The following is a 27801-nucleotide window of genomic DNA, read 5'->3' on the forward strand; positions in this document are numbered from 1 at the left end:
CTCGCAGACCAAGGCAGGCTGCGGTGACCCCTGGTGGGGACAGCCAATGAGCTCTCGGGTAGCGGTGGCACCACCAGGCAGCCCGCCTGCCTTTGGCTGGTGCAGCAGCGGGAGGGGCCGGGGCCCCGCCAGTCACGGCTGCTGCCAGCCCTGTCTCCGGGAGGGCCCGGCAGATCTGCCACTCACTCACAGAGAGCCCGGAGGGCTGCCTCGGTTTTAGCTTGTCCCATCTCCTGAGGAGGAGGGATGACGGTGGCGGCCCCAGAGAGGCTGGCTGGGAAGACTACGGCGCACCAATGGCAAGAAAATCTGGGGAACTTTTCCTATGCCCTGGATCATGAGCAGGCCCAAGTCTTGGGCAGAGGGGAGGGGAGATCAGATTCATGCTTTGCGGCAGGCTAGAGGATTGGGGAAAGCAAAGCATGAGGATCTTGGCCAAGTCTCCATCAGGCCTGACAGGTTTGAGACCCCAGGTAATGTAGCTTCACAGCTACCTCTGCCCCATGCCCTTTGCCTGGTCAGGCTTATCACTAAAAAGTCCAATGGAGCCAAGTTTGAGTCCTCAGTACCCATGCAAGCCTGATGCACAAAGTGGCACACACATCTGGACTTTGTATGCAGTGGCTAGAGACCTTGGTGCGCCCATTCTCTCAATTGTATATATATCCCAAGGCACAAGCTGAAGAGGGTCAAATAGCAACAGGTATGTGCCCCACCCCTCACTCAACGTAGACCCACCACTGCCGATCACATAATAAACATATTTATAGATGTACAATTTCAGAATTCTAATTCAAGAAATACAGCTTCTCGGAGATCCATCAGGACCCATGTTCTTATTGCACATGGCTCAGCCCATCTAGGGACAGCTACCAAGACCAGACAGACAGACAGGAGGTGAGGCAGAGCACCAGGACCACTGCAGGTGGGGCACTCTGGCCTGCGTCCAGTCCTTGTGTTTTGGGCTTGGGTGGCCACTTCATTGCAAGACCTTGTATATAAACCAGATTTGACATTTCTTTACCAAACTTCCTTTCTCAGCAAGAATCCTATTTGTTGGGGGACCGTTAAAAAAAAAAAACAAAACAAAAACAAAAGCCAAGAGAAGCTCTGGGAGAATAGTTACCACCCTGTGGCTGGCAGCCTGGGGAGTAAGGCTTTGGAAGATGGTGGGCTCATCACCACATCCATCCCAGGGAAAGACGGCCATTTCCAAAGGCCCAGTGTGGGAATAAATAAAACCTCCCTCCTCCTTCCCCTGGCAGCGACTGCTGTTTTGAGAAAAATCCTCATTTGAAGGGGATGGAGAAAAAGCCTTTCTGGTTCAGGTGAATCCTCTGTCCGGCGAGCATAAGGCCTGGGAGTCCCCCGAGGAGGCTGAAGACAGGTGCCCACGGGCGCCGGCTTTTCTTCACGAGCTGGGACGGGCCCTGGGGTCCTGAGGCAACACTTGCAGGAAGAGCTTCAGGAGTCCTCGGTGCACAACTTAGGAGAAACCAGTGGCAACAGTGGGAGCTGTGCCCTGTGGCACCTATAAGGCAAAATCCACTTGGGGACTGGGGTGGGGAGGTGGACGGGAGAACTCAGCCCTTCTCCAAGCCCCGCTGTGCTGTGGGCAGGGGACCGGCTGCAGGGCTCCTGGCTCCCGGGTCAGTGCGCCCACCTGAGCTGATTGAGGGGGGCGGCAGTGAGAGTGGCTGGCCTTGTCCCAGCCGGGACTGCCTGGGGTCTCCTCCATGGCCCAGTGCTGACCAGGCTACCTGTTCCCAGGGGCACCTTTCTTCCCTCCCTGCCACCTTAGCCCTAAACCTGGTGACCTTCAGAAGTTTCTATGGATTTACACCATGATTCTTGCTGCCATCAAAGCCAGGCTGGCGCTGAGGGGGGACATTAAAAGCACATGACTTGACGGTCCTTAATGTCGTCAGCTAGGGCTAGCATTCAGCTTCCATGCTGCTCCCTTTCCCACACGGCCTCATTTTCTTTTTAAAGTGGAGGAAATCAGCTGAACAACTTAGCCCAGTCCCTGCATAGTTTAAAAAGTAGATTATATATATATCTCTTTATATATGCCTATTTACATATAAATAGATATATATATATACACATACACATATACACGCTTCTCTAAGTTACATTCTACGGAAGGACCGTGCTTCTGCCTGGCTTCTCCTGTTAGGTGACTGGTAGCGGCTCCTGGGGGAGGGGGAGGCAGGGAGGACAGACAGTGGGGTGACCCCTCCCCCAGCTCTTCCCACAGACACTTGCTGCAAGTTTTACATTCTACTTTCGTTGCCATGGTTTCTGTATCCTAGGAGCGGGCGACGTGGAGCCTCTGCCAGCCCTGCCGGGGAGGGAGGCAGCCCCGTGGCAGGCTTGCTGTCTGTCCTACGAGCTTTCGGCATTTACTGGGTGAGAGAGAGGGCAGTGGTGCGGCGCTCGGCCTCCAGTTCCATTTTAATGTTTTTCCTTTGTATGTCTTTCCTTAAATATACAGTCCATCTCCTTGGCTCAGTGTCACCAGAAATTCTCCAGGGATTTCATGGTCTGGGGAGGAGAGGACGACAGTTAGTTGGGCGATCATACCGCGTACCTCGAGCTCAGCCACGTGGACAAGCGGCCTCCACCGTGCCCTCTCCCCAGAGCTAACATCAGCACTCGGCCTCCGAGCAGCGGCTGGCCCTGTGCCAGGGGACATGGGGTGGGGGGGGTGCTGTGTGGGGAGGGCACCACTGCTGAGAACGTCTGCTGGCTTTGCCCACGCTCTTCTGGACTCGAGTCAAGCTGCCCGCTCTGGACACTGGGAATGGAGCCCACCACCCACACGCAGGGGCAGAGGAAGCGGGTGCCTGCCCATTAACATCAACTTTCATTTTTTCCCCCACCCCTTCTGTGCTGAGTGGCTGCATTTGACCCTGAACTTGTGATCTTCTGTTCCCGTCCTCAGACCACAGGCGAGGTGCCTGGGCTGGGCCGGATGCTTGTGGCTTCCCGGCTCCCAGGTGCAGAGCACCGTCGCAGTGGGGAGTGGTCAAGGCCCACAGGCTTTGCTTGTTGCTCAAAGAGGGGACCTCTTGCCCATTGCTCCCACAGGTCTTCCTGACATCAATGGGTCCCTTCTTAAGCCCGGTAACATCTGATGGCACAGTGGGCAGTGAGGCCTGGGAAAGGGATGTGGTGACCTGATGGGTGGAATGGGTCAGGACCCACAAAGGGGCCCCTAGCATGAGCTTTGGGTTCCACTCTGGCTTCTTCTGGATACCCCACAGCCTCAGAGAGGGGAAGGGAGCAGGGTGGAGTAGTGGGACGATGACTACAGGGCGGCAGCAGGCCCCCGTTTCCCCAGAGCTGCCCTGTCTCTGGAGGAGGTTGGCGTCGGGCTGGGGACCAGAGTCCTGCCATCATCACCAGGCACCCTCCCCTCCTCCGCCTCAAGACCAAGGCCAAAGCTGCCAGGAGCTGCAGGGCAGAGGCCGTCCTGGCTCATACTTGGACCTGGGTGGTGTGGCTGGCCCGGGACTATCCATGCATGGAGGCCTGCACCTCTGACAGCCGGCTGCAGCTCGGAGTGCTCATCTTCTGCGCTCTGTGGTACATGTCAGTGTCGCCGAAGTACCGCGCCCGGTACAGTAAGCCTTCCTCTGCAAAGCAACGGGCAGGCTCAGGGCGCCCAGCACCTCCCACAGCTTGCCGGGGCCTGGAGGGGACTGGGAAGGCTGGCATGGGCCCAGGAGAAGCAGAGACCGCGGGCTCCCCCGGGAAGAGGGGTGATGGCAGCTCCTTCGCACAGAACATGGGGAAGGCCAACCACCACAAGAAGCCGCCGTCCTGGTCACAGGGTCTCACAGACCGACCCAGGAGCGCAGCCAGTGGGTGGCCAGGGGTCTCCAATCTGCCTGTGCACACTCGCGCCTGGCAGCCACAGTGACCGAGTGCGGTGGTTTACCAGAACCTGGGGGAAGCCACCAGGTGGCCTTGAGCTTGAAGCTTCATGGGAAGCCAGGAGTGGAGTCCAGGTCTGGGCTGGGAGGTGGCTAGCACAGGATGGTGCCAAGTGCCAGGCCCACGAGGCACCGGGTGAGGACAACTTTCTCCTTTCTCTCTTCTCAAGGGCTGTTCTCGGCCAATCCTCCCCAAATCCCCCTCTTCCCCCGTGCATGCATGTGCTCCCGTATACGTTCATGCCCTGACACGCTGTTGTACACACATTCTACCACACATACTCGCTGTCTCTCCTCCCACACGCACTCACTTTGCTGTTTTTCCTTCCAGCAGTTATTTCGGAGGTTGGCGATGTAATCGTCTTCCACGTTCTGTTCAACTGTTTTGAGGCTGGAGCCCGTGTACTCCTCAGAAAAGGACTCGGCTACGTAGTACACGACATTCAGGTGGTCAGTGACTCGCTTGTGGGTATGGCCCACCGACCTGGCCAGAAATAGAACCAAACACAAAATAAGCCTGGGTCCCTAGGCCCAGGGCAGCTGGAGGGACAACAGCCCAGTAACTGGAGGTGTCACATGGGTCACAGGAATGGCTGGTCCCTCCCACACTGCAGGGGGAATCTGCTGGCTCCCTGAAATGAAGGTCTGCAGCCAGGGCACAGTGCTCCACTGCCCAAGTGGCTCAGACTATGGCAAGCCCCACCTCTAGGCACTGTGCTGGGCATGGGAAGGGCTCCTTTCTGGGGAGAGGCCCTGGTTTGGGCAGCTGGGCCTTGCAGGGAGTGTGAGCATTGTCCCTACTCCCTGTTCCTCTGCCTCCCCACTTGGCCCCTAAGTCCCTTGATGTTCAGAGCCTGCCTCTCCAGGACCACCCAGTCTAGCATTAAGAGCCTTAGGGACAAACTGAGAAGTGGATATGTCTCTGATAAAATGTCCCTTTAACATGTGTAAGGCCCCATCCCCATGAGAAATGAAAAAAAGGACCAAATGAACAAAACAGCAAGAATTCTAAGGGGGGCTGGAGAGATGGCTTAGCGGTTAAAGCGCTTGCCTGTGAAGCCTAAGGACCCCGGTTCGAGGCTCGGTTCCCCAGGTCCCACGTTAGCCAGATGCACAAGGGGGCGCACGTGTCTGGAGTTCGTTTGCAGAGGCTGGAAGCCCTGGCGCGCCCATTCTCTCTCTCTCTCCCTCTATCTGTCTTTCTCTCTGTGTCTGTCACTCTCAAATAAATAAATTAAAAAAAAAAAAAAAAAAAAGAATGCTAAGGGGCTATATCCTAGCTCAGACCGCAGCCGTGCCACACGCAGTCAGAGCTCCAGAGGACAGTCCCTGGCTCTCCCAAGGCTGCCTCTCCTGCCCCAGCAGCGGCGAGGAAGGGGACAGGGAGCCAGAACCAGCAGCTTCAGTGCAGTGGACCAACTCTGCCCCCTGCTGGTTGAGAGCGGGGAGCCTGCTGGCTAGGCCTGGGAAGAAGAGGAGAGGGAGCTAGCTGATACCTTATGGGGTCAACTGGCTCACCCATGTTCATGAATAGTAATGGACAGTGAGTACTGTTGAACATTTCCGACGAGCCAAATATTCTGTACGTATTACTCACTCATCTTTACAAGCAGGTGGATGTTATTATCCCCGTTTTATAGATGGGGAGACATACATGACCTGCAATCACAGCTTCCTAGGGCAGAAGCTAGGCTTCAGAGCCATCCGTGCTGACTCGTGAGCTCTGTTCCTTCCGTGGTCTCAGGACTCCAAATGGATTTTAAGAGCAGAGGTCATTTCAGGGTCAAAGGTGGGGGTAGGTAGGGAGTCATGAAGCTTCGGCAATTACACGAGGCAATGCATGTCCCAGCAAAAAGGTCTGCAGTTTCCACTGCATTTTCTTTCTTCCATTAAAAAAAAGTGTGTGCATACAGGTCTATAAGGGTCTTTTTTTTTTTTTTTCCTGGTTTTTCGAGGTAGGGTCTCACTGTAGCTCAGGCCGAACTGGAATTCACTATAGAATCTCAGGGTGGCCTTGAACTCACGGCGATCCTCCTACCTCTGCCTCCTGAGTACTGGGATTTAAAGGCATGAGCCACCACGCCTCTGTGAGTGTCTTTTGCTGCTGCAAATGAATACGTGCCAGGCTTTAAGTGGGTGGTGGGGAATTACACCCTCACCAGCAGGTTCTTAACTGCTGAGCCACCTTCCCAGCCCCTTCTCTGCATTTTCTTAGGGAGCTTTGGTCCTAAAAAGAGTAAGAGATGACTCAAGAAAATGTTTTTGTTTGTTTGTTTGTTCTTTTGAGGTAGGGTCTCACTCTGGTCCAGGCTGACCTGGAATTAACTATGTAGTCTCAGGGTGGCCTCGAACTCTCGGCGATCCTCCTACCTCTGCCTCCCGAGTGCTGGGATTAGAGTGCCCCACCACGCCTGGCTAAGAGAGTGTGTTTCTGACTCTGAGTCAGCCTTATGCGTTATGATTGGGAACCTGCTGCATGGGGATGAGAAGGCAGATCCATGATGGAGGTCAAGACTCCAGAGTCCCCGGCCTGGCCCCCAGGGGTACTCACGGTCTTGGGCTCAGACTGTAGGGTGGACTGGACACCATGAGCTGGCTGAGAGCTGACACGAGGATCAAGATGAGGATGGGCATCAGCTGGACAAATACCCCTAGCCCGCCCTGGAAAGAAGAGCCAATGGTCACCAGCTCCTCTAGGACAATGGAGCCTGCCACCACAGCGTCCTGCTTTCTCTCCTGAAGCTCCCTGGAGCACGGAAGTCCTCCCCTGCCAGCTTCCTCAGACCACAGTGCAGAAGTAGAGACAAGTAGGTATGCGCGGGGCCTTGGGGGAGGACACGCAGGAACGAGCAGGGAAGCGGCTGTGCCCGGACAGCACGAGGCCGGGCTGGAGAGACGTTCACACTCCACACCTCTAATTCTGAGCCACAGCACACACGATACACTGTCAACTGAAAAACGGCTCATGAAAGGGCTGGGATGTAGCTCAGTGGCAGAGAGCTTGCCTAGCATGCACAAGGCCCTGGGTTTGACTCCCAGAACAAAACCCAAACTAGAAATAAAAAAATTAATTCACCGCATATTAGTTTGTGGTTTTAAAGATGCTTCTGGGGCTACAGAGATGGCTTAGTGATTAAAGCACTTGCCTACAAAGCCTAAGGACCCAGGTTCAATTCCCAGAATCTATGTAAGCCAGCTGCACAAGGTGGTTCATGCATCTAGAGTTCGTTTACAGTGGGTAGAGACCCTGGCACCCCTATACTTCCTCTTTCAAATAAATAAAAAAAATTAAAAAAACAAAAAACCAAACAAAACAACTCTCCTGAAGCCAGGCGTGGTGGCGTACACCTTTAATCCCAGCACTGGGGAGGCAGAGGTAGGAGGACTGCATGAGTTCGAGGCCACCCTGAGACTACAGAGTGAATTCCAGGTCAGCCTGGGCTAGAGTGAAACCCTATCTCGAAACCTCTCCCCTGCAAAAAACCAAAACCAAACAAACAAAACCTCTTCTGGAGAGATGGCTCAGTAGTCAAAAGCACTTGCTTGCAAAGCCTGATGGCCTGGGTTTGATTCCCTAGTACCTACATAAAGCAAACACATCCAGGCATGGTGGCTCATACTGTTAATCTTGGGACTTGGGAGGTAGAGGCAAGAGACTGAAAGTTCTACTAAGGGCTATGCAGAAGGACCCCGTTCCTGTCCACTCCCTCCACCACATACACAAAACCAGATAAGCTGGGAATGGTAATTCACACCTGTAACGCCAACACTTAGGCGGTGAAAACAGTGAGTTCAAGGTCAGCCTATGCTTCCTAAGATTCTGTATTTAAAAAAAAGGGGGGGGGGGCTGGAGGGATGGCTTAACATTTGCCTGCAAAGCCAAAGGACCCAAGTTCAATTCCCCAGGACCCAGGCTAGCCAGAAGCACAAGGGGACTCATGTGTCTGGAGTTTGTTTTCAGTGGCTGGAGGCCCTGGTGTACCCATTCTCTCCCCCCTCCTTTTTCTGTCAAATAAATAAATGAATTAAAGAAAAAAAGGGCTGGAGGGTGAGGGTGGGCAGGGAGATCCTCTACTTGCCATAACTTTAAGTGTTCTATAGTTGGGGGCAATATTTCAGTCTTAGCCTGATGGCTGTGTTGATCTGATGTGGCATCCATAATGTGTCTGAAGCACTATTTGTAAAGTTTTGAACATATTTTCATCTTTTATTTTTCTGAGGTAGGGTCTCTCTTTTAGCCTAGGCTGACCTGGAACTCACTCTGCAGTCCCAGACTGGACTTGAATTCACTGTGATCCTCCTACTTCTGCCTCTCCAGTGTTGGGATTAAAGGCATGGGATACCACAACTGGCTTATTTTATTTTTTTGTTCATTTTTATTTGTTTGAGAGCAGCAGAGAGAGAAAGACAGAGAGAGAGAATGGGCATGCCAGGGCCTACAACCACTGCAAACGAACTCCAGATGCGTGCACCCCCTTGTGCATCTGGCTAACATGGGTCCCGGGGAATCGAGCCTCAAACCAGGGTCCTTAGGCTTCACAGGCAAGTGCTTAACCGCTAAGCCATCTTTCCAGCCCTGGCTTATTTTTTGTATTTATTTATTTTGTTTGTTCGAGGTAGGGTCTCACTCTATCCCAGGCTGACCTGGAATTCACTATGTAGTGTCAGGGTGACCTTGAACTCATGGTGATCCTCCTACCCCTGACTTCTGAGTGCTAGGATTAAAGGTGTGCACCACCATGCCCAGCTATTTTCTGATTTTTTTTTTTATTTAGATATTTAACAATTTTATTTATTTGAGATAAAGAGGGAGACAGAATGAAAGTGACTATGGGCACATCAGGGCCTCTGGCCACTGCAAATGAACTCCAGATACACGTACCACTTTGTGCATCTGGCTTACATGGGTCCTGGGGAATCGAACCTGGGTTATCAGGGTTCCAGGCTTGGCAAGCAAGCACATTTAACCACTGAGCTATTTCTCCAGCCCCTTAAGACAGAAGGAGAGAGAGAGAACGAGAATGGGTACACTAGGGTCTATAGCTGTTGTAGATGAACTTTAGACACATGTGCCACCTTGTGCCTCTGGCTCTATGTGGATATGGGGAATAAGACCCATGCTCTCAGGTTTTGCAAGCAAGTCCCTTTAACTCCTGAGCCATTTTTCCAGCCTGTACATTTCCTGAGACAGGGGTTCGAAGTAGGGTCTCCCTCTAGCCCAGGCTGACCTGGAATTCACTCTGTAGTTTCAAGCACAGCCTGCCCATGTTTTAAAGGGTGCTGAAGAGTATCTATCGGGTCATTCTGTTCAAATCCCTCATGAAATTACCTTTATACTGCACAGACAGAATCTCTTCAGCATGAGAACAAATGCACTATACAAAAAAAACGATGCATGCTGGATGTTGCCTAGAGGTGGAGTTTTTGCCTTTCATTCCCCAATAGAGGAATGCGTGTGGGCCATGTGGAGTGCGGCTCCCTCTGGTGTCAATCCACAGAATGACATGGGGAAGGACTCAAGATGGCTCCTTGGCCAAGAAGGATGGAGCACCATGGGGTGAGACTCCCTCCTCTATGCCACGAGCCCTAGGTGGGCCTGGTGTCCCCACAGCCCCCCTCACTCACGTCACCCTGGTTCTCCCTGCGGTCCTGCCTTTGCTGGTAGGTGTAGCGCATGCGGCCATTGCTGTAGACATGGACGTTACCTGAGGGTCAGAGAGACTTAAGTCAGCGGCTGCTGGGAAGGGTGAGGCTGGTATCCAGTCTCCCACCATCACCCCAAGGAGGGCCTGGGAGCAGGGGCAGCAGGGGACTTACTGGAAGGGAAGCCACCACCAAAGAACATGTTGAAGAGGTCTTCGGGGGAGATGTCAGCCTCAAAGCCTCGGTGGAAGTCCCCGGGCCCGTGGCCATGCGGGGCAGCCTGGTTTTTGTCGTCACCAAACTGGTCATACTGTTTCCTTTTCTCGGGGTTGCTGAGTACCGCATATGCCGTGCCAATGGCTGGGGGGTACGAGACAACCTGGTGTGAGAAGGCTGAGGGCAGCTGCGGCCTCATGCAGGCAGGAGCTCGCTTTCTCAGGCCGCTTAGGCGACTTCAGGGGAAGGATCCTGTCTGCCCACCGGGCAAGGGGGGAGGGCATGCACTCCCGGGGTCCTCCTCCCTTGCTTCCTGATGCTGGGATTAGAGGCAGGCGCCAGCACGCTCGACCTGTTTTTGTTTTTGTGAGTCCCACTAGGCAGCCCCAACTACCAGACTGGTTCTGAGACTCGCTATATAGCCCAGTTTCCCATCAACTTTCCATCTTACCTCTGCTTCCTGAGTGCTGGGGCTTGCTGCTGGCATGAGCCACCCCGCCTTGCCTGTGCGTGTCTCTCTTCACCCACCCCCCACCCCCCAACTACGGAACGCTTCACGAATGTGCATGTCATCCTTATGCAGGGGCCACGCTGATCTTCTCGGTATATGTGCTGCTGAAGCGAGCATGCATGTGTCTCCTGAGGTGCCCAAGGAGACAAGGTAACATGATCTACTTTTTAATTAATTTGACAGAGAAAGAGAATGAATATGGGCATGCCAGCGCCTCTAGCCACTGCAAATGAACTTCAGATGCATGTTTTATCTTGTGCAGCCGGCTTATGTGGGTACTAGGGAATCAAACCTGGGTCCTTAGGCTTAACTGCTAGGCCATCTCTCCAGCCCCAGGAATATAATCTTGAAGTCATAGTGTGACCCAGACTAAATGGACACATGAGGTTTTTGTTAAACTACAAAGCAACAGAGCTTCTGGGAAGGGCCAACTCCTTGAATTTTGGTAGAGACACACATGGCTGGTGGCATGGCCAGATGAGTCCCCCATTCCCCAGGGCCCAGGCCCCAGCTGCTGCTTTCCACCTGGCCTAGGAGCCTGCTCACCCAAGGGAGCCCAGCTGTAGGTCCTCCCAGCCTCCCGTTCCTTCTCAAGCTGCCTGGCTGCGGATCTGCTTCGCAGCCAGTAGCTCTGGAGAGGAGGGTGATGCCCAGTTCCTTCTCTGGCAAGGCCCTGCCAATCTGCCACAGGCTCTTCATCAGGCTATGGTCCTAGCCCAGTTCTGCACAACACTGTGCCTTGGCTAGGGAGGGGCCGGTCACCATGCTATCCCCCAGAGAGAGCCGCCATGGGCACGAGGGAAGGAACAAGTATCAGGGGACTAGGAATCTGCAGGACCCCCAAGGCCAGTCTGGCATCAACATGAACAATGGGTAGCTTAGGATTTGGGCCAGAGGTGACACGCCCACCCCAAAACTCAATGGTCCGGAGGACAAGAGAATATCCTGCCCCCACTGCAGGCCCTAAGGGCGCAGGAAGAGGCAGGGAGGATGGAGGAGGCTGCCAGGCGGGGCTGCCCTGCCCCTCAGCACAGGGAAACTGCCACCATACGGGCGTGTCAGGAGGCTGCTCTTGCCCAGACCATGTGTGACTTTGGAGAAGCAGCTAGAACTCTCTCATGGAACCCCAGGGAATGGAAGAGAGGCATGGGTGGCCCCCACATGAGTTCTGATAGCCCATGTGGCTAGAGACAGCTACAGGAAGTGGCTCCTGAGCCTGTGCCACTAGACAGGTGGCCGCTTCCTTCTGCCTCCAAGTCCTGAAGAAGCTGTGCTGACCTCGTAATCTACGGGGTAGACGAGGCCCCAGGCAGGCCCAGCTCACCTTTGAAAGCTTCGGTGGCTCCAGGAGCATGGTTCTTGTCCGGGTGGAACTTGAGGGCCAGTTTGCGGTAGGCCTTCTTCAGGTCTTCATCCGAGGCTCCTCTGCTCACGCCCAGGATCTCGTAGTAATCTTTACACTGTTTGACCCTGGGGGAGGGAGGAGAGAGGGACGGAGGGCAGCAGGGACACACAACCTGAGCAGGTGTGGGGGACAGGACGGGACCAGCCCAGCCCAGCCCAAAGCTCCCGAGTCAGCTATCTGACTCAAGGGACAAGGGAGCCACCGTGAGCTATCCGGGCTGGGGAGCTGGGCAGGGCCTACCAGAAGCACCAGGAAAATACATTCAGGGATTCCAGAGGACCAGGTCAGCATCTGTTTCCTTCTAATAGCTCCCTCTCTGGAGGTACCCTTGGCACCTTGGGAGGAGTGCCAGTGACAACCACTGGCAGGTGTGTCCCGAGTTCAACCAACTGTATTCTCTCCTGTTGACATAATGGTCATAGATGGCAGGTGTTCCCCCCTCCCAAGTGTAGGACCTGAAGGTACCCTACTTCTTTCCCACCAGTTCCTACTTTCTGAGGCCTCCTCTGCTTTGTGGCCTTGTCTGAGTCTGCGACCCCTTGCGTGTGTTTTCACTGCCTATAGCTGTTGGGAGTGTATGGTTAAAATTGTGCCTGATTTATATGGCAGACAACTTGGTCATATTTGGTCACACACAAACTGACCCCTGGGTTTGAGGTTTGCCAGGAGGTGTGAGCTTGACCCTGGAAGGATGCCTGAGGCCAGCTGGTGGGGAGGAATCAGAGCCGAGAGCATGGTGCTGAGTGCCCGCGGCTGGATGGTGGCAGGTCTGGGAGGGGCCTTCTCCGTGAGTGTCCCCTGCCATGGAGCACAGCCTGCCTCCTGCCTCACTCTACCTGACAGGCTCTGGTCGGAAAAGGTCTTTGCTGTGGTGGGAGTAGAGTAGGGGTCAATATGGAGAATGAGATGGTGGCATCTCCGTGCAACACACAGATCTGGGAGAGGCCGGGGGCTGCCAGCCAGAGGCAGAGGAAGGGCAGTGGGCTGTCGTGATGAGGAATGGGCAGCGGGGCCCTGGCGACCACACTGTGAGAAGGCTGGGTCCCCTCCAGCCTCCCAAACCCTCCCTCGTCGTCCTGGGACCACCCCCTGGCCAGTCTCTACCTTTTCACGGCGGCCACTTGCTCGGCGGTGTAGCCCTTGGCGGTCTCTCCTCCTCCGGCCTCGCCATTGGCCGAGGGGGCATCGGCCCCGCCCGCTTTCCTGTGAGTCGTCTGCGTCGCGTCTGTGGGTTGGTGTTGATCACTGGCCGACTGTGGTTTCTGGTTGAGGGACTCGATCAGAGCTGTGAAAGGCAAGGAACCACTGAGGGGTCGGCTCACAGGTCTGCCTGCCGTGGTTCTGGGGGGTCTAGGACCCCCATGTCTCACAGTCCCACCTGCCACCACTCCCAGCAAGGCTGCTCACTCCTCTCCTGGCTTGGCTTGCTCTCTGTGGAGTGTCAGACCTCATGAAGAGGAGACTACAGATTTTTTTTTACATTAGCAATATTAATTTTATGAAGAAAATTACCACAAAATCCATGCTGAGTGTGGTGGTGCATGCCTTTAATCCCAACACTGGAAACAGAGGCAGAGGTAGGAGGATCACTGCGAGTTCAAGGCCAGCCTGGGCTAGAGCGAGACCCTACCTCAAAAACAAAAACAAAAACAAAACAAACAACCCCCCCCCACAAATCCAGCTGAAGTAACTGCCTTAGTTTTTAGATATTCTATTTATATATGCAAATACACCCTTTCTTGGTAAGTAAAGCAGGATTTCATAGTCTTCAAAAAGTACATTTGGACAGGGCGTGGTGGTGCATACCTTTAATCCCAGCACTCGGAGGCACAGGTAGGAGGATCGCCATGAGTTCAAGGCCACCCTGAGACTACATAGTGAATTCCAGGTCAGCCTGGGCCAGGGTGAGACCCTAACTCAAAATAAAAAGTACACTTGGTGGTGGGGGGATGAAGAGATGGCTTAGTAGTTAAGACATCTGCCTGTGAAGCCTAAGGACCCAGGTTCACTTCCCTAGAATCTGTGTAAGCCAGATGCATATGGTGGCATATGCCTCTGGAATTCATTTGCAGTGGCTGGAGGCCCTGGTGTGCCCATTCTCTGTCTCTCTCTAGTAATAAATAAATAAAAATATGGGGGCTTGGGGATGTATCTCAGTTGGTAAAGCACTTGCCTAGGATGTGTAGGATCCCATCATACACACAACCTATAATCCTAGTACTTGGGAGGCAAAGACAGGGGGATCAGAAGTTCAGGGTCATCCTCAGCCACATGGTGGGTTTGAAGCTATTTTGAGTTACAAGAAATTCTGCCTCAAAAATAAAAGCAAGGCAAGGGCTGAAGAGATGGCTTAGTGGTTAAAGGTGCTTGCCTGCAAAGCCAAAGGACCCAGGTTCAATTCCCCAGGACCCATGTAAGCCAGATGCACAAGGTGGCGCATGTGTCTGGAGTTCTTTTGCAGCAGCTGGAGGTCCCAGCATGCACGTTCCCTCTCTTTGCCTTTCTCTTTCTCAAATAAATAAATTAAAAAAATCCATTTCATTATTTATTTGTAAGCAGAGAGAAAGAAGGGGGAAGAGAGGGAGGGAGAGAAGAGAGAATGAGTACACCAGGGTTTCTGGCCAAACCCCAGACACATATGCTACTTTGTGACTTGGACACATACAAATCAAACCCAGGCCATCAGGCTTTGCAAGCAAGCACCTTTAACCATTGAGCCTTTTTTTTTTTTTTTTGCTTTTCAAGGTAGGGACTCCCTCTAGCCCAGGCTAACCTGGTAGTCTCGGGGTGGCCTCAAATGCAGTGATCCTCCTACCTCTGCCTTCCAAGTGCTGGGATTAAAGGCATGAGCCACCATGTCCGGTGCTTTTTTTTCCTTTTGAGGTAAGGTCTTGCTCTAGCCCAGGCTGACCTGGAATTCACTGTGTAGTCTCAGGGTAGCCTGGAACTCACAGCAATCCTTCTACCTCAGCCTCCTAAGTGCTGCAATATTCTGGCTTTTCGAGGTAGGGTCTTCTCCCTCCAGCCCAGGCTGACCTGGAATTTACTATGTAGTCTCAGGGTGGCCTTGAACTCAAAGTTTACCACACCTGGCCCTGATACACAAACACACACACACACACACACACACACACACACACACACACACATATACATACACGTATATATACATCTACCTCTCTATCTATATATTTGAGAAAAAGAGGTAGTGAGAGAGAATGGACACGCCAGAGCCTCCAGCCACTGCAAACAAACTCCAGACACATGTGCCCCCTTGTGCATCTGGCTTATGTGGGTCCTGGGGAATTGAACCTGGTGGGTCCTTTGGCTTTGCGGGCAAATGCTTTAACCACGAAGCCATCTCTCCAGCCACCCGCCCCCGCTGCTTGTTTTTGAAACAAGGTCTCACGGAGGCTGACCTGGAACTCTACATGGTCCAGAACGGCCCTGAGCACCCTGTTGTCCTGCTACATGCTGGGGTTACAGGCTTTACCACCACACCCAGCAAAACACCTAAATACTACTTCACCTTTTGAGAATCTAAAATATTCAGTGCTTTGCACGATGATCTCTTATTTTCTGTTTCTAAGCTGGATCTTTCAAATGATTTAATATTACTATTATTAGCACAAAACTAAGTTGACAGTAAGTTAATTTTAATGTTTCTTAGTTTTTAGAAAAATATTAACACGGTATATCACAGTGACAAATGGTTCAGTGTGCTTAGTTTAGATTTTTTTTGGTTTATTTTAGATTTAACAGTATTATTGCCTTTTACTTGAGAACACTATAGCTTTTTTATTATGGTAAAGAATATGAAAGTACCATTTTTTTTTTTTTGAGGTAGGGTCTTGCTTGAGCCCAGGCTGACCTGGAATTCACTAGGTAGTCTCAGTGTGGTCTCAAACTCTTGGTGACCCTCCTACCTCAGACTCCTGAGTGCTGGGATTAAAGGCATATGCCACCATGCCCAGCTTAAAAAATATTGCCAATTTTTTTTTCAGGGGCGGGGGAGGACAGGAAGCTTTTACTCTATCTCAGGCTGACCTGGAACTCATTATGTAGTCCAGGCTGGCCTCAAACTCATGCTGATCTTCCTACCTCAGCCTCCTCACTGCTGGGATGAAAGGCGTGTGCCACCATGCCTGCCTAAGAAAAAAAAATTCTTGATCCTCTGCCTGCGTCTCTTGAACTCTAAACAAACATGGGCCACCATACCCAGATTTATTTTGTCATTTTATATTTTTCCTTATTTTTTGCAGTGCTGGGGACCAAACATGGACTTCATGTGTGCATGCCGGACAAACATTCTGCAACAAGCAACACCCCTACTTACCCCACAGATGTTTAAATTGTTTGTGTGTGTGTGTGCACCAAGGCTTCTTGTTACTATAAATGAACACCAGACACAGACACCACTTTCTGTTTGTTTGAGGTGTGTTCTTGCTGTAGCCCAGACTGACCTGGAATTCCACTATTGTCTCAGGCTGGCCTCAAACTCACAGAGATCCTCCTACCTCTGCCTCCCAAATGCTGGGATTAAAGGCGTACGCCACCACGCCCAGCCTCCACTGTTTTCTGTATCTGGCTTTACATGAGCAGCTTGGGAATTGAACCTGGACTGCCAGGCTTTGCAAACAAGTACCTTTAACTGCTGAGCATTTTCCCAGCCCATCTTTCAGACTTTTGAAATCCAAGGCACTGTGTTCAACAGCCATCCTCTGCAGAGCGTGCAGATGAAGACAGGCCCAGAGGCCAGTTGCTGCCGAGCAGTGAAGAGGAATAGCCCAAGTACGTTTGCCCCAGACGACCAGGGGGTGGGTGACTTGGGAAGAATTCCTGTGCTACTGGGGATTGAACCCAGGGCCTTGTGCATACTAAGCAAGGACTCTACGACTGAGCCATGTCCCAGCTCTATCGCTCTCTCATTCAGCAGCTGGTCACGGCAATGCTCTACTTCAGTGATCAGGGTCTTTTTGATTCACTGTCACCTTAAGACAGGGTCATGGTGATTCAAATCCAAGTCCTTAGTTCCTGCTATCTCAGTGGCTCACCCCATCACACATGGCCATAGTGCCCTGTGTAGTAATTCTCAAATCTGCTAACAGGTTCCTGGGAGGATTACTCGTCACAGGGCACTTCTTTGCTGAGGAAAAGGTGGCATAAGACCACCCAGGGCCAGCCTCTTAAGGTGCTGGGATTACAGCATTGTACCGGGCATCAGAGGCCTCCCCCCCACAATATACTCGGGGCTCCACCCCATGGACAGCGCAGGGTTTGCTGGGAGCAGAGCACTCGGCTCGGTGGGTCGCTGCAACCCTGAGCCCAGGGACCGCAAACGTACACCACCACGCAGAGTCACAGTCACTGTCACTGTCTGAGCAGGTGGAAGAGTTTGATCCACAGAAAGTGGGGGCTTGTGCGGCTGACCCCGAGGGCTGATATATCTACAGATCCCAGCACTCAGCTGAGGCAGGAGGATCTTAAGCTCAAAACCAACCTGGGCCACTTAACAAATAAGATCAAGCTGAGTGTAGTGGTGCGCGCCTAAAATCCCAGCACTCGGGAGGCGGAGGTAGGAGGATCGTTGTGAGTTCAAGGCCAGCCTGAGACCACACAGTGAATTCCAGGTCAACCTGGGCTAGTGCGAGACCCTTCCTTGAAAAACCAAATAAAATAAGAACAAATAAATGGTGGCTTCCTTATATTTATTTGAGAGAGACAGAGAAATACAGATCTATACAGAGAAAAGGGGTGTGCCAGGGCCTCCAGCCACTGCAGATGGACTCTAGATGCGTGTTCCACCCTCTGCATCTGGCTGATGTGGGACCTGGCTTTGCAGGCAAGTGCTGGCTTTAGCCCCTAAGCCATTTCTCCAGCCCTCGCTCGCATTTTTGGAGGCGGGTCTTGTGGCGTAGTCAAGGCTGCCGCCAGCTTGCCAGCTTGCCGTCCTCTCGATCCACTACCGGGCCCGTGCCTGACGAGGAATGGCTGTGTTTACTACTGAGCGTGCACCACACGTCACGCAGGCACTGCCACAGTGCACTCACTACACCTGCTATCTGGGTGGGTGGCATTAGCTACTCTGTACAGGAAGAAGGTACTGCGCCCACGCCGCTGCCTGTGGCCTCACACTGCTACATGGCAGAGGCACATCTGAACCCCAGGATGTCCAGCTCGAGGCCCCTGCTCCTAATGCTGGTGCTATCCCAGACTACCTGGACTGATGGGGGCCACAAAGTCTTTCTGTGGATAAAAGAGACGCGGAAGTCCCAAAGATCCGGTTTGACTCACAGCTCTGCTGCTCGGTCGTGGCCGCACGGCCCTAGCTGGCCTGTGACACCTGTCTGAACCTCAGCTTCCTCACGGCGATGGCATGAGCATGAAGCAAGGTGAGTGTAGACAGTGGTGCACTCCAGAGTGGAGTTCAAAAGGAGCAGCTGCTAATATCACGGACTGAGCGGTGGGCTGCCCAGGGAAGCAGGCTAGCTGGGGAGGGACGGGAAGCTACAGATGGGGCTGGGAGCTGGCTGGTGGCTCATGCCAAGGCCTCGGCAGCCAGAGCTCAGCCTCCCACAGCATCATGAAATGCCAGCCGCCAGGGGACGGCGGAGGAAGAGACCAGTGGGCGAGGAGGCTGATCCTGAAGTCACAGACAACAGCTCCCTATGGCTTTTTTTAAAAAAAGATTTATTGGGCTGGAAAGATGGCTCAGTGGTTAAATAAATGCTTGTTTGCAAAGCCTGATGGCCTGGGTTCAATTCCCCAGTACTCACAGAACACCAGATTTACAAAGTGGCACATATATCTGAACTTCATTTGCAGTGGAAAAAGGTCCTCTTGTGCCCACTCTCTCCCTGCAAATAAATAAAAATTAAAATATTTATTTGAGAGAGTGACAGAAAATGAGAATGAGATTAAGTGCGCCAGAGCACATGAACTCTAGACGCGTGCATCACCTTGTGCATCTGGCTTTATGTAGTACTGGGGAATCGAACCCAGGCCATCAGGCTTTGCAAGCAAGAACGCATCTTTAATGGCTGAGCCATCTTTCCAGCCCTGTCCCTACGGCTTTTGAGGAGGTTGCTTGTCTTCATTTCTCTGGAAGTGGTCTGTGGTCCCGGCTGAGCCCATCATGCATGTCCTCAGAGCAACATGTCAGCAGCCATCCAATGCACAAGGGCTCCTTCAGTGCTTCCCAGGGAGTGCTCCGGAGGCTTTGCAGGACAGCTTCAGGGGTCGTTTACTCTCATTTCCCTGGCCCACGAGAGAGCACCCAAAGGGGATGCTGAGCCACAGGTTTCTGCTGGCGTCGGAGGACTAAGGATTCCAGCTGTGGGCGAGCAGGTCTCTCCTTTGGCCTGGGTGCTCATGACAGGCCTGTGACTACCACACCCTGACTCATCATTACATCTCTCGTGACACAGTGGCCAATTGACAATGGACAATGACACAAAAGAGTTAAGTGACAGAACAGCTGAACGTTAACCCTGGCTCTTCACACTCCCAGTAAATCCTCTGGGGGGAATGGGGGCCCCAGCCTGTGGTCCCAGCTACCTGAGAGGCTGAGGCCTGATGATGACTAGAGCCCAGGAGTTTGACGACAACCTGGATACCATACCGAGACACTCTCTCTTCCAAAATAAATAATTTGAAATTTAAAAAAAGTGGGGGGGCGGGTAAAAACTAACCAATCAACCAGCCAGGCAAGCAAAACAGATGGGGCATGAGAAGGCTGAGCGCAGCCGAGGGCAGAGGGAAGGCCGACAGCCTCCAGGACTGCCCCTCTCCACACCCACTCCAGAGCCAGGCGCCCGGCTGGTTCAGACCTGCCGATTCCACTTGCGAACAGGGTCATCCTGGCCAAGTCAAGGTAGCGTCTTTAAGCAGAACTGCATCTCCTTCCTAAAGTGTGTGTGTGTATGTGCGTGTGTGTGAGGGTGAGGGAGAAGGAATATGCTTGTTAACAGGGTTAGCACCTGGCTAACAAATGCTCCAAGTGACCTGTTATTGCCACTTAAAAAAAAAATTATGCTGGGCATGGTGGTGCATGCCTTTAATCTCGGGACTTGGAAGGCTGAGGCAGGAGGACTGCCATGAGTTTGAGGCCACCCTGAGACTCCATAGTGAATTCCAGGTCAGTCTGGGTTAGAGTGAGACCCTACCTCGAAAAATCAAAATACAAAAACAATAAATTTTATTTATTTACTAGATAGAGAAGCAGAGAGAGAGAGAGAGAGAGAGAGAGAGAGAGAGAGAGAGAGAGGAGAGGAGAGGAGAGATTGGGCACGTCAGGACCTTCAGCTGCTGCAAATGAACCCCAGACGAATGTGCCACCTTGTTCATCTGGCTTACGTGGGTCCTGGGGAGTCAAACCTCTGGCTTTGCAGGCAAGCACCTTAACCATTAAGCCATCTCTCCAGCCCGTATTGCCACTTTTATCCTCAGGCAAGAAGCCGAGTGCTTGCGGCGCTCAAAGTGAGTCCCGGGCCGTGCTCAGAGTGAGGAAGAGCCCGGGGTGGAAGCAGAGTTGTGTCTCCTGGGTTCCCTCACCACACTACCTACCTCCTCGGGGAAGACATGGCCCGTCCTTGCAGGGTGCCTGGAAGGGCACCTAAGATTCAATGAAGTACAGTGAGTGGAAGGGTTTGGGGCACAGCGGGGTTCATGACTTAGCCAGACAACCCTGCTCGGACTTCGCTGGCACTACAACTCTCACACCCAGAACCTGAAAGCCCGACTCCCTGGCGGCCAGCCCTTCCCCCGCTCGCCCTCGTCCTTCCCAGCGTGAGCCCGCGTCAGGTGCGTCATGGAGCCTTGGAGGCCCACGCTGCAAGCACCCTCCGAGACCCTTCAGGCGAGCCCTCTGTGCTGGGGAAGCCGAGGCCCACGGGGTGCTCAGAAGCCTGCTGCTGTCTCCACTTTGGTTTGCTGGAGCGAAAGCCTTAGTATGTAGCCTAGGCTGATCTGAACTTGTGATCCTCCTCCCTTCTACCAAGCCGGGGACTTCGGGCATGTGCCACCAAGCCCAGTTCCTTCTCCCATTTTTTGCTCAGCATCAGACAAAGCCAAGGGCCACCAAGCAGACAAGCTACTAGAAATTTCCAGAAAGAACTCACTGGCTCCATCACCTACACTGCGCCCTCTCAGCTCTGGCCCTGCTACCGTCCTACAGAGCGACACCTGCCTAGCTTTGGCGCCTCCCGGCCTGCCTCCCGCAGCAGGGTTTCACGTCCCCTTGTGTGCTTCACGGAGGAAAGGCCAACACCGTGATGTCCTTGACTCTCACTCGTCCTTCACTTCTCAGACACCAGTCTCCACACAGGCTCCCCACGACCCCCTTCCCACGTGTAGCATTCAGTGTGCGTATGCGTGGTGTATGTGTGGATGTGTACAGTTGTGCACGCCCCATGTACATGCATGAGGAAGTCATAAGAAGAAACCAGAGTCCTCTGGCGATCTGCTTATCCCGAGACAGAGCCCCTCACTGAGCCCCCAGAAAGCCTCCTGTCTCTCCTCTTTGTGCATATGTGTGTTTCAGAAAGAGAAAGAGAGAAAGAGAGAGAACGGGCGTGTGTGCCAGCCTTCGCCTGCCACCTGGTTTGAGGCAGGCTCTCTTGTCTGTTGCACACCGCTGTGCTCGTCAGGATGGCTGGTCTGTGGGCATCAGGGAAATCCTCCTCTCTGCTTCCCATGTAGTTGCCAGCGTGCTGGGACTGCATAAGCCCACCATGGCTTCTGGCTTTTACATGGAGTCTGGGGATTCGAACTCAGGTGCTCAGGCTTGACTGCTTTCTCAGAGTCTCAGAAGTTGTGCTGGCGCAGCAAGTGCTCCTACCTGCTGAGCCTTCTGCCCAAACCCCTTTCTCTTTTTGTCTTTGAGAGAGAGAAACAGAGAGGAAGGGGGGGGAGAGAGGGGGGGGAGAGGGAGAGAGAAAGAAGAGGGAGAATAGAATATGGGCGTACCAGGGCCTCTTGCCACTGCAAACAGACTCCAGACATCTGCACCACCATGTGCATCTGGCTTACGTGGGTGCAGGTGAACTAAACCTGAGTCCTTGGGCTTGGCAGGCAAGCGCCTTAACTGTGTTTTGACGTGTCCTTATGGCCATATGGCCGCGGCTGGTGTCGGCCTTCTCCCGAGGCTGCCTCTCCTCTGGCTCCGCCTCACTCCGTGGCTGCTTTTGCCTCATCCCCTGGCTGTGGGCAGGTGAGCCCAGATGTGCCTGAAGCATGGGCTTCTCCATGTTCCACCCTTTCCCAGTGACCTCAGCTGTGCCCAGCTCCAAAGAGTGCCATCAAACTGGTGACACCAGTCTTTCATCTGGAACCTGGAGCTTTCTCCTGAGTGCTAAGCTGCCAGCTCCCTGGCATGTCCCATTGGCATCTCCCACTCTGCCCACTTCTCACCCAGTTCTTTAGCTCAGACTTTGCCACGTCACCCGGGTTAACTTTGATTCCCCATCTCCTCTCAGCGTCACACACACGCAGGGAGCTTACACTCCCATGACCTTGTCCTGACCCATATCACATCTCACCCTCCCATCTACAACTTCTAACCTACTCCACACCACGGGCCCCTCACTGGCTGTCTGTCTTGAGTCTCTCTTCCCACTTTTTCACACTTTTTTTGAGGCTAGCCCAACAGCCTGGCCTTTTTTTAATGCACAAGAGAAAACTGGCACAGCAAGGCCTCCAGCCTTGTAATGGGACTTCAGACATGTGCACCACCTTGTGCACATGTGCAGCCTCGCATGACTGCATCACCTTGTGCATCTGGCTTATGTGGGATCTGGAGAGTCAGACATGGGTCCTCAGGCTTTGTAGGCAAGTGCCTTAACCCCTAAGCCATCTCTCTAGTCCCACACTTGTTTTTTCTTTGAGGTAAATTCTCACTATACAGCTCAAGCTGGTCTTGAACATATATGTAGCCCAGGCTGGTCTAAATTTATAGCAATCCTCCTGCCTCAGCTGCCCACAATCCTTCTGATCTATATTTTCCAAGTTCTTGGATTAAGTGTGTAACTACACTTAGCTTCCCTCATTTGTCTTCCTCCCTCCCTTTCACAAAAAGAGAAAGAGGCAGATAAAGAGAGAAGGGGGGGAGGTACACCAAGACCTTCAGTTGCTACAAACTCCAAACACATGTAACATCTTGTGTATCTGACTTACCTGGGTCCTGGGGAAATCAACCTGAGTCCTTTGGCTTTGCAGGGAAGCACCTTAACTGCTAAGGCATCTCTCCAGCCCTTCTTTCTTTTTTTAATTTTTTTTTCATTTTTATTTATTTATTTGAGAGTGACAGACAGAGAGAAAGAAGCAGAGAGAGAGGGAGGGAGGGAGGGAGAGAATGGGCACGCCAGGGCCTCCAGCCACTGCAAACGAACTCCAGATGCGTGCGCCCCCTTGTGCATCTGTCCAGCCCTTCTTTCTTTCTTTCTTTTTTAATTCTATTCAACTTTCTTCCCATTTTCACCTTACTTTCTTTTACTTACTTGAGAAAGGAAGAGGGAGGGATGAAGGGAGAGAGAGACAGAGAGAGAGAGAAAATGGGCATGCCAAGGCCTCTAGTCACTGCAAAACAAACAAACAAACAAACAAAAAAACCCAAAAAAACAGAAAACAGATGTATCTGCCACCTTGTGCATCTGGTTTATGTGGGTACTAGGGAATTGAACCTAGGTCTGTAGCCTTTGCAGGCAAGCGCCTTAACTACTGAGCTCTCTCTGTAGACCCTCTACCTTACTTTCATGCCTTTTTGTTTTAACCTATGGAGTTAAAAGAAGGCTGCCTGCGTGCTGGAAGGTTGTTTATTGTGGACTGGGAAACTTACCAGTGGCTCCACCACTGCCCTTCAAAAACAGTGGCGTGTACGGGGCGTAGCTCAGCGGCAGAACCCATGGCAAGCGTGAGGCCCTGGCTGGAGTCTCAGCAGCCCTCTCCCCAAACAAAACTCAACTTGTTTCATCATTAACTTCAGAATAAAGTGAAAATATCATGGTCTGACAAAAAAGAATTTTCATCTCTGACCTCATCTTACTTTCCAACCTAAACCTTCTATAAATTCCCAACCTCGCTGCCTCTAACTCTCTCTACTCATGACCCCCTCCCAAACCTTCTACAACTTCCGGCCTCCATGCCTTTTCCCAGCATGCCTTCCCCCAAATCTCACAGCTTTCTCCAAAGCGCAGCTCAGATGCTGGCGGTCTTACTGCCTAGAGCCCTTCCCCTTAGCGGGCCTTGCTGCAGCACTCTGGACAACACAGTTCAGGAGATTATCCTGCACACACCTTCCTGTGATCTACACAATCTTCTCTCTGCCCCAGACTGCGGACCTATAGGTGGCAGGGAATGGATTTTTCATGACCACCCTTAAGTACTCTGCATCTAACATTCTGCCTAAGTTTTGTTTAATCACTGCTATTACTTTCTGCCTTAACATACATACGTGTGTGTGTGTGTGTGTGTGTGTGTGTGTATATATATATATATATATATTTTTTTTTTTTTTCTGTTTACCTCTTTAAAAAAATTCTTCTGTTGTTGGTTTTTCGAGGTAGGGCCTCACTGTAGTCCAGACTAACATCTAATTCACTATGTAGTCTCAGGGTGGCCTCGAACTCTCAGTGATTCTTCTATCTCTGCATTCCAAGTGCTGGGATTAAAGGTATGAGCCACCATGCCTGGATAAATAAATTTTTATTTTACTTGACGGGGGGGAGGCGTTCTCTGTAAGTAGTATAGGCTGGCTGGCCTTATACTTGAAAATTTCTCCTGCCTCTGCCACTTGAAAACGGGGACTATAGTTAAAATGCCCCTGTTCCTGCTTCCAGGCTGATCTTTGGCCTGCTGGCCTCCTCCTGGAGACGGTTGCAGTCAGTATTTGCCAAGCACTGCTGAGGTAACCTGCTCAAAGTGCTTCTCTGTGAAATAATTCCCCCAACATAAGTGGGAAGCACGGTGGGTACAAGCCCTCCAGCTGTTAGAATTCCGTGTGACAGATGCTTCTGGGAGGTGGGGGAGGGACTCAGGAGCTAGGCAGCTAGGGTGGTAGCAGCAGGGCCTGTGGACAGTGTCCTGCCTGAGACATTCTGCATATAGATTTGAATTCTATATACAGCTTAGGATGACTCTGAACTTAGTTTTTAGAAGTAGAAAGAGAGAAGGGTGGGGGGAGACACACAGAGAGACAGATAGAATATGGGCATGCCAAGGTCTCTAGCTGCTGCAAACAGACTCCAGATGCATATGCCACCATGTGCATCTGGCTTACGTGGGTCCTGGGGAATGGAGCCTGGGTCCTGTGGCTTTGCAGACAAATGCCTTAACCACTAAACTGTACTCTGAACTTTTGATCCTATCTCCACCTCCCAAGTGCTGGGATGACAAGGATACACCTTCAAACCTGATTGGTTTATGCAGTGCTGGGGACCCAACCCAAGGCTTCCAGCATGCTAGGCAAGCACTCGGCCAGCTGAGCTCCATCCTCAGTCCCTGAGTCTGCCTCTGAGAATTTTGCCGATCTAACAGAGGAGCAAGAAAGATTTGTTGCAGTGTTGATCTCCCACTTCCCCCCTGTCCCAGACAGGGAATTGCTATGTAACTCTGGCTGGCCTGGAACTTACTATGCAGGCCAGACTGTACTTGAACTGCCAGCATCCTCCTGCCTCAGCCTCCTGAGTGCTAGGATAACAAGCATGCACCACCAGGCTGGGCGACAATTTGTTGTGTTGAATGAACACCTGGGGTGACCTCAAACCCAAAGCAGCAGGCACAGATAACCACCTGATTTTTTTTTTTTTTTTAACTAAGATTTCTCCATCTCTAGTCTAAAGGAGCCTCAATTCCTTGGCAGCTCAATGTAGCCCATCAGGTAGTGCCTGTGTAGTTTATGCACATGAGGCATGTATTCTTTCCAGAACAGCAGAAACATGACATCCAGCAGAAAAGCCAGGCAGGACACAAGTCCAGGATTGTGAGCTGACACAAGAGGCCTGACGCCCTGCCTCACAGGCCCTGCTGCTACCACCCTAGCTGCCTAGCTCTGGAGACCCTTCCCCACCTCCCGGACACATCTGTCACATGGAATTCTGACAGCTGGAGGGCTTGTACCCACTTATGTTGGGGGAATTATTTCACAGGGAAGCACCTTGAGCAGGCTACCTCAGCAGTGCCTGGCAAATACTGACTGCAACCGTTTCCAAGAGGAGGCCAGCAGGCCAAAGATCAACCCGCAGAGTAGGAGGGAGGAAAGTTCAGGTGCTCAGGCAACTTTTTTGCCAGCATTTCTCTATCTGCACTTCACAGTGAGAGGGGGGAAGGTGAGGAGGGTGATGACTGCTCATTTCATTTCATTCTTTCAGCACACATTTATGGGGTCATGTCTAGCTGTGTGATATTTTAAGCCCTTATCACAGGGGTGTTTCCACATGTGCACAACGGAGGTAATGATCTTGGTCTGCCTCCCTCATGGGCCAGGATCCAGGGCTAAGCACAGGTGAAGGCTTTCTACACTGAAAAGCCCCATGGGTATTCTTGTTACTCACATTATCTGCACCAACTCCCTAGATCTCCAGCTGAGGAACAGGCTCAGAAATGTCACACAGCAGTAGTCCTCAGGAGCCTTGGGTCTCTTCATTCTGAATGCCTCTTGGTTTTTGTTTTTGGAGTTAAGGTTTCGCTCTAGCTCAGGCTCACCTGGAATTTACTATGTAGTCTCGGGTGGCCTCGAACTCACAGTACTCCTCCTACCTCTGCCTCCTGAGTGCTGGGATTAAAGGCCTGCATTACCATGCCAGGGTTAATTAGTTTACTAAGTGATAATAATAGGCACCAACCCCTGTGCCTTTCCCCTTTCCAGGTGACTGTTAATTTTTTTTTTTCCTTTGAGGAGGCTCGCTGTGAGTTCGAGGCCACCCTGAGATTACATAGTGAATTCCAGGTCAGCCTGGGCTAGAGTGAGACCCTTCTTTGAAAACTTAAATTACAGAAACAAAAGTAGAGGGGGTTCTTGGGTAAAGAGAGATGATTTAGAAGAGACACCATTCCCTCTCTGGTTTGAGAGCCCTCAACAGTCTTAGCAGTTCATAAGATCAGGGAAGGTGGGGTAGACGGCTGAAGCTGGGACATACGTGCCACAAGCCATGTGCCCCGAATCTCATGGCTCTCGGCGGCAGAGGCTGAGGAGGGAGTAAGGACAGGGTCTCTGGACAGGTGTCCGAGGTGATGGTGAGGATCACTGGGTATTAAAGAGGGATCTTTTTTGCCGGAGGCGGGGTGACAATACCGAGGTGCCTTTCTTTCCAGAAGGCTCCAAGTCGAGAAAGCCTTTCCCTCTCCAGAACCCATTCTCCCCCTCAGTCGAGTTATGTTTATTTTTCCTGAAACTGTAATATTTCCCAGGCCGGCAACTGGCCCTGGGCCACCGAATAGCCCCTTGGGAGAAGTAGTTCGAGTCTGCTTCCAAGAGGCTTCCCTCTTGCCGGGTCTGTTGGCGGGCCTCACTTAGAGAGCTCCTGTTCCAGAAGATTCCGTAAGAATCCCCCACGAGAAAGCTGACACACCTAGGCCGCCGGGCGGGCGATCTCCAGGTGTGCAGCATCCCCACAGACGCGAAGGAACACGAAGACTACATCTCCCAGCAGGCACCGCGCGCCCCCCAGTGCGCAGGCGTAGCCGCGCCTCGCCACCCCTCCCCCTCCTCCAACCGCTCCCGTCGGTCCGTTCCCGTATTCCCCCCCATCGGATCTAATGTCCCCCCCCTCCGTGCCGTCTCCGGCGCCTCGCACTCACCGCGAACCCGCGGCGTCGGGTACAGCCGCTGCGCCTTCTCCAGGAAGCGAAGCGCCCGGTCGGGCTGGTTGCTCTGGATGGCCTTGAGGGCGATGCTGATACAGCGCTCGGCTTCATCCTTGTTGGATTCCATGGCGGAACCAGAGCGCCGAACCAGGGAGGGGGAGGCCGGGCGAGCGAAGGGCTGCGCCAGCCGCCGGCGCGTCGCGGGGCAGGCCGGCGCGGGAGGATGACGTCACTAGCCCCCGCCTTTCCCCGAGATCAGAGTGAGGGCGGAAGCGGGTCCTACCGCA

At 52.6% G+C, this 27801-nt stretch overlaps 1 protein-coding gene and 1 pseudogene across 3 annotated transcripts; both read right to left on the reverse strand.

The window, feature by feature from the left end:
• Nucleotides 1-747: 747 nt before the first annotated feature.
• Nucleotides 748-27709, reverse strand: Dnajb12 (DnaJ heat shock protein family (Hsp40) member B12). 3 transcript variants are annotated; one of them, XM_004657902.2, is made up of 9 exons: nucleotides 27509-27709; nucleotides 12821-13001; nucleotides 11636-11781; nucleotides 9759-9944; nucleotides 9567-9646; nucleotides 6493-6602; nucleotides 4253-4425; nucleotides 3544-3641; nucleotides 748-2547 (listed from the first exon to the last, which is right to left on the reverse strand). In XM_004657902.2, exons 1-9 carry the CDS (start codon nucleotides 27639-27641, stop codon nucleotides 2518-2520), a joined length of 1137 nt encoding a protein of 378 aa, XP_004657959.1. In that variant the 5' UTR covers nucleotides 27642-27709; the 3' UTR covers nucleotides 748-2517. The 3 variants fall into 3 exon arrangements, with proteins under 3 accessions (XP_004657959.1, XP_044993574.1, XP_004657960.1); XM_045137639.1 differs by having other exon boundaries at nucleotides 3496-3641; nucleotides 27509-27708; XM_004657903.2 differs by having other exon boundaries at nucleotides 3490-3641; nucleotides 27509-27708.
• LOC123455879 lies at nucleotides 10339-10432 on the reverse strand (annotated as a pseudogene).
• Nucleotides 27710-27801: the final 92 nt, after the last annotated feature.

Source organism: Jaculus jaculus, chromosome 18, assembly GCF_020740685.1.
Source record: "Jaculus jaculus isolate mJacJac1 chromosome 18, mJacJac1.mat.Y.cur, whole genome shotgun sequence".
Classification (NCBI taxonomy): domain Eukaryota; kingdom Metazoa; phylum Chordata; class Mammalia; order Rodentia; family Dipodidae; genus Jaculus; species Jaculus jaculus.

Bases quoted from the DNA above. Each gene is read 5' to 3' on its own strand.
- Dnajb12 (XM_004657902.2), bottom strand. From the start codon at position 27,641: ATGGAATCCAACAAGGATGAAGCCGAGCGCTGTATCAGCATCGCCCTC. The intron at 4,426-6,492 runs GTGAGTACCCCT...ATTTCTGGCCAG, and splicing joins TACAGTCTGAGCCCAAGACC to GTCGGTGGGCCATACCCACA. The intron at 2,548-3,543 runs GTGCAGGCCTCC...TCTCCTCCCCAG, and splicing joins GCTGCAGCCGGCTGTCAGAG to ACCATGAAATCCCTGGAGAA.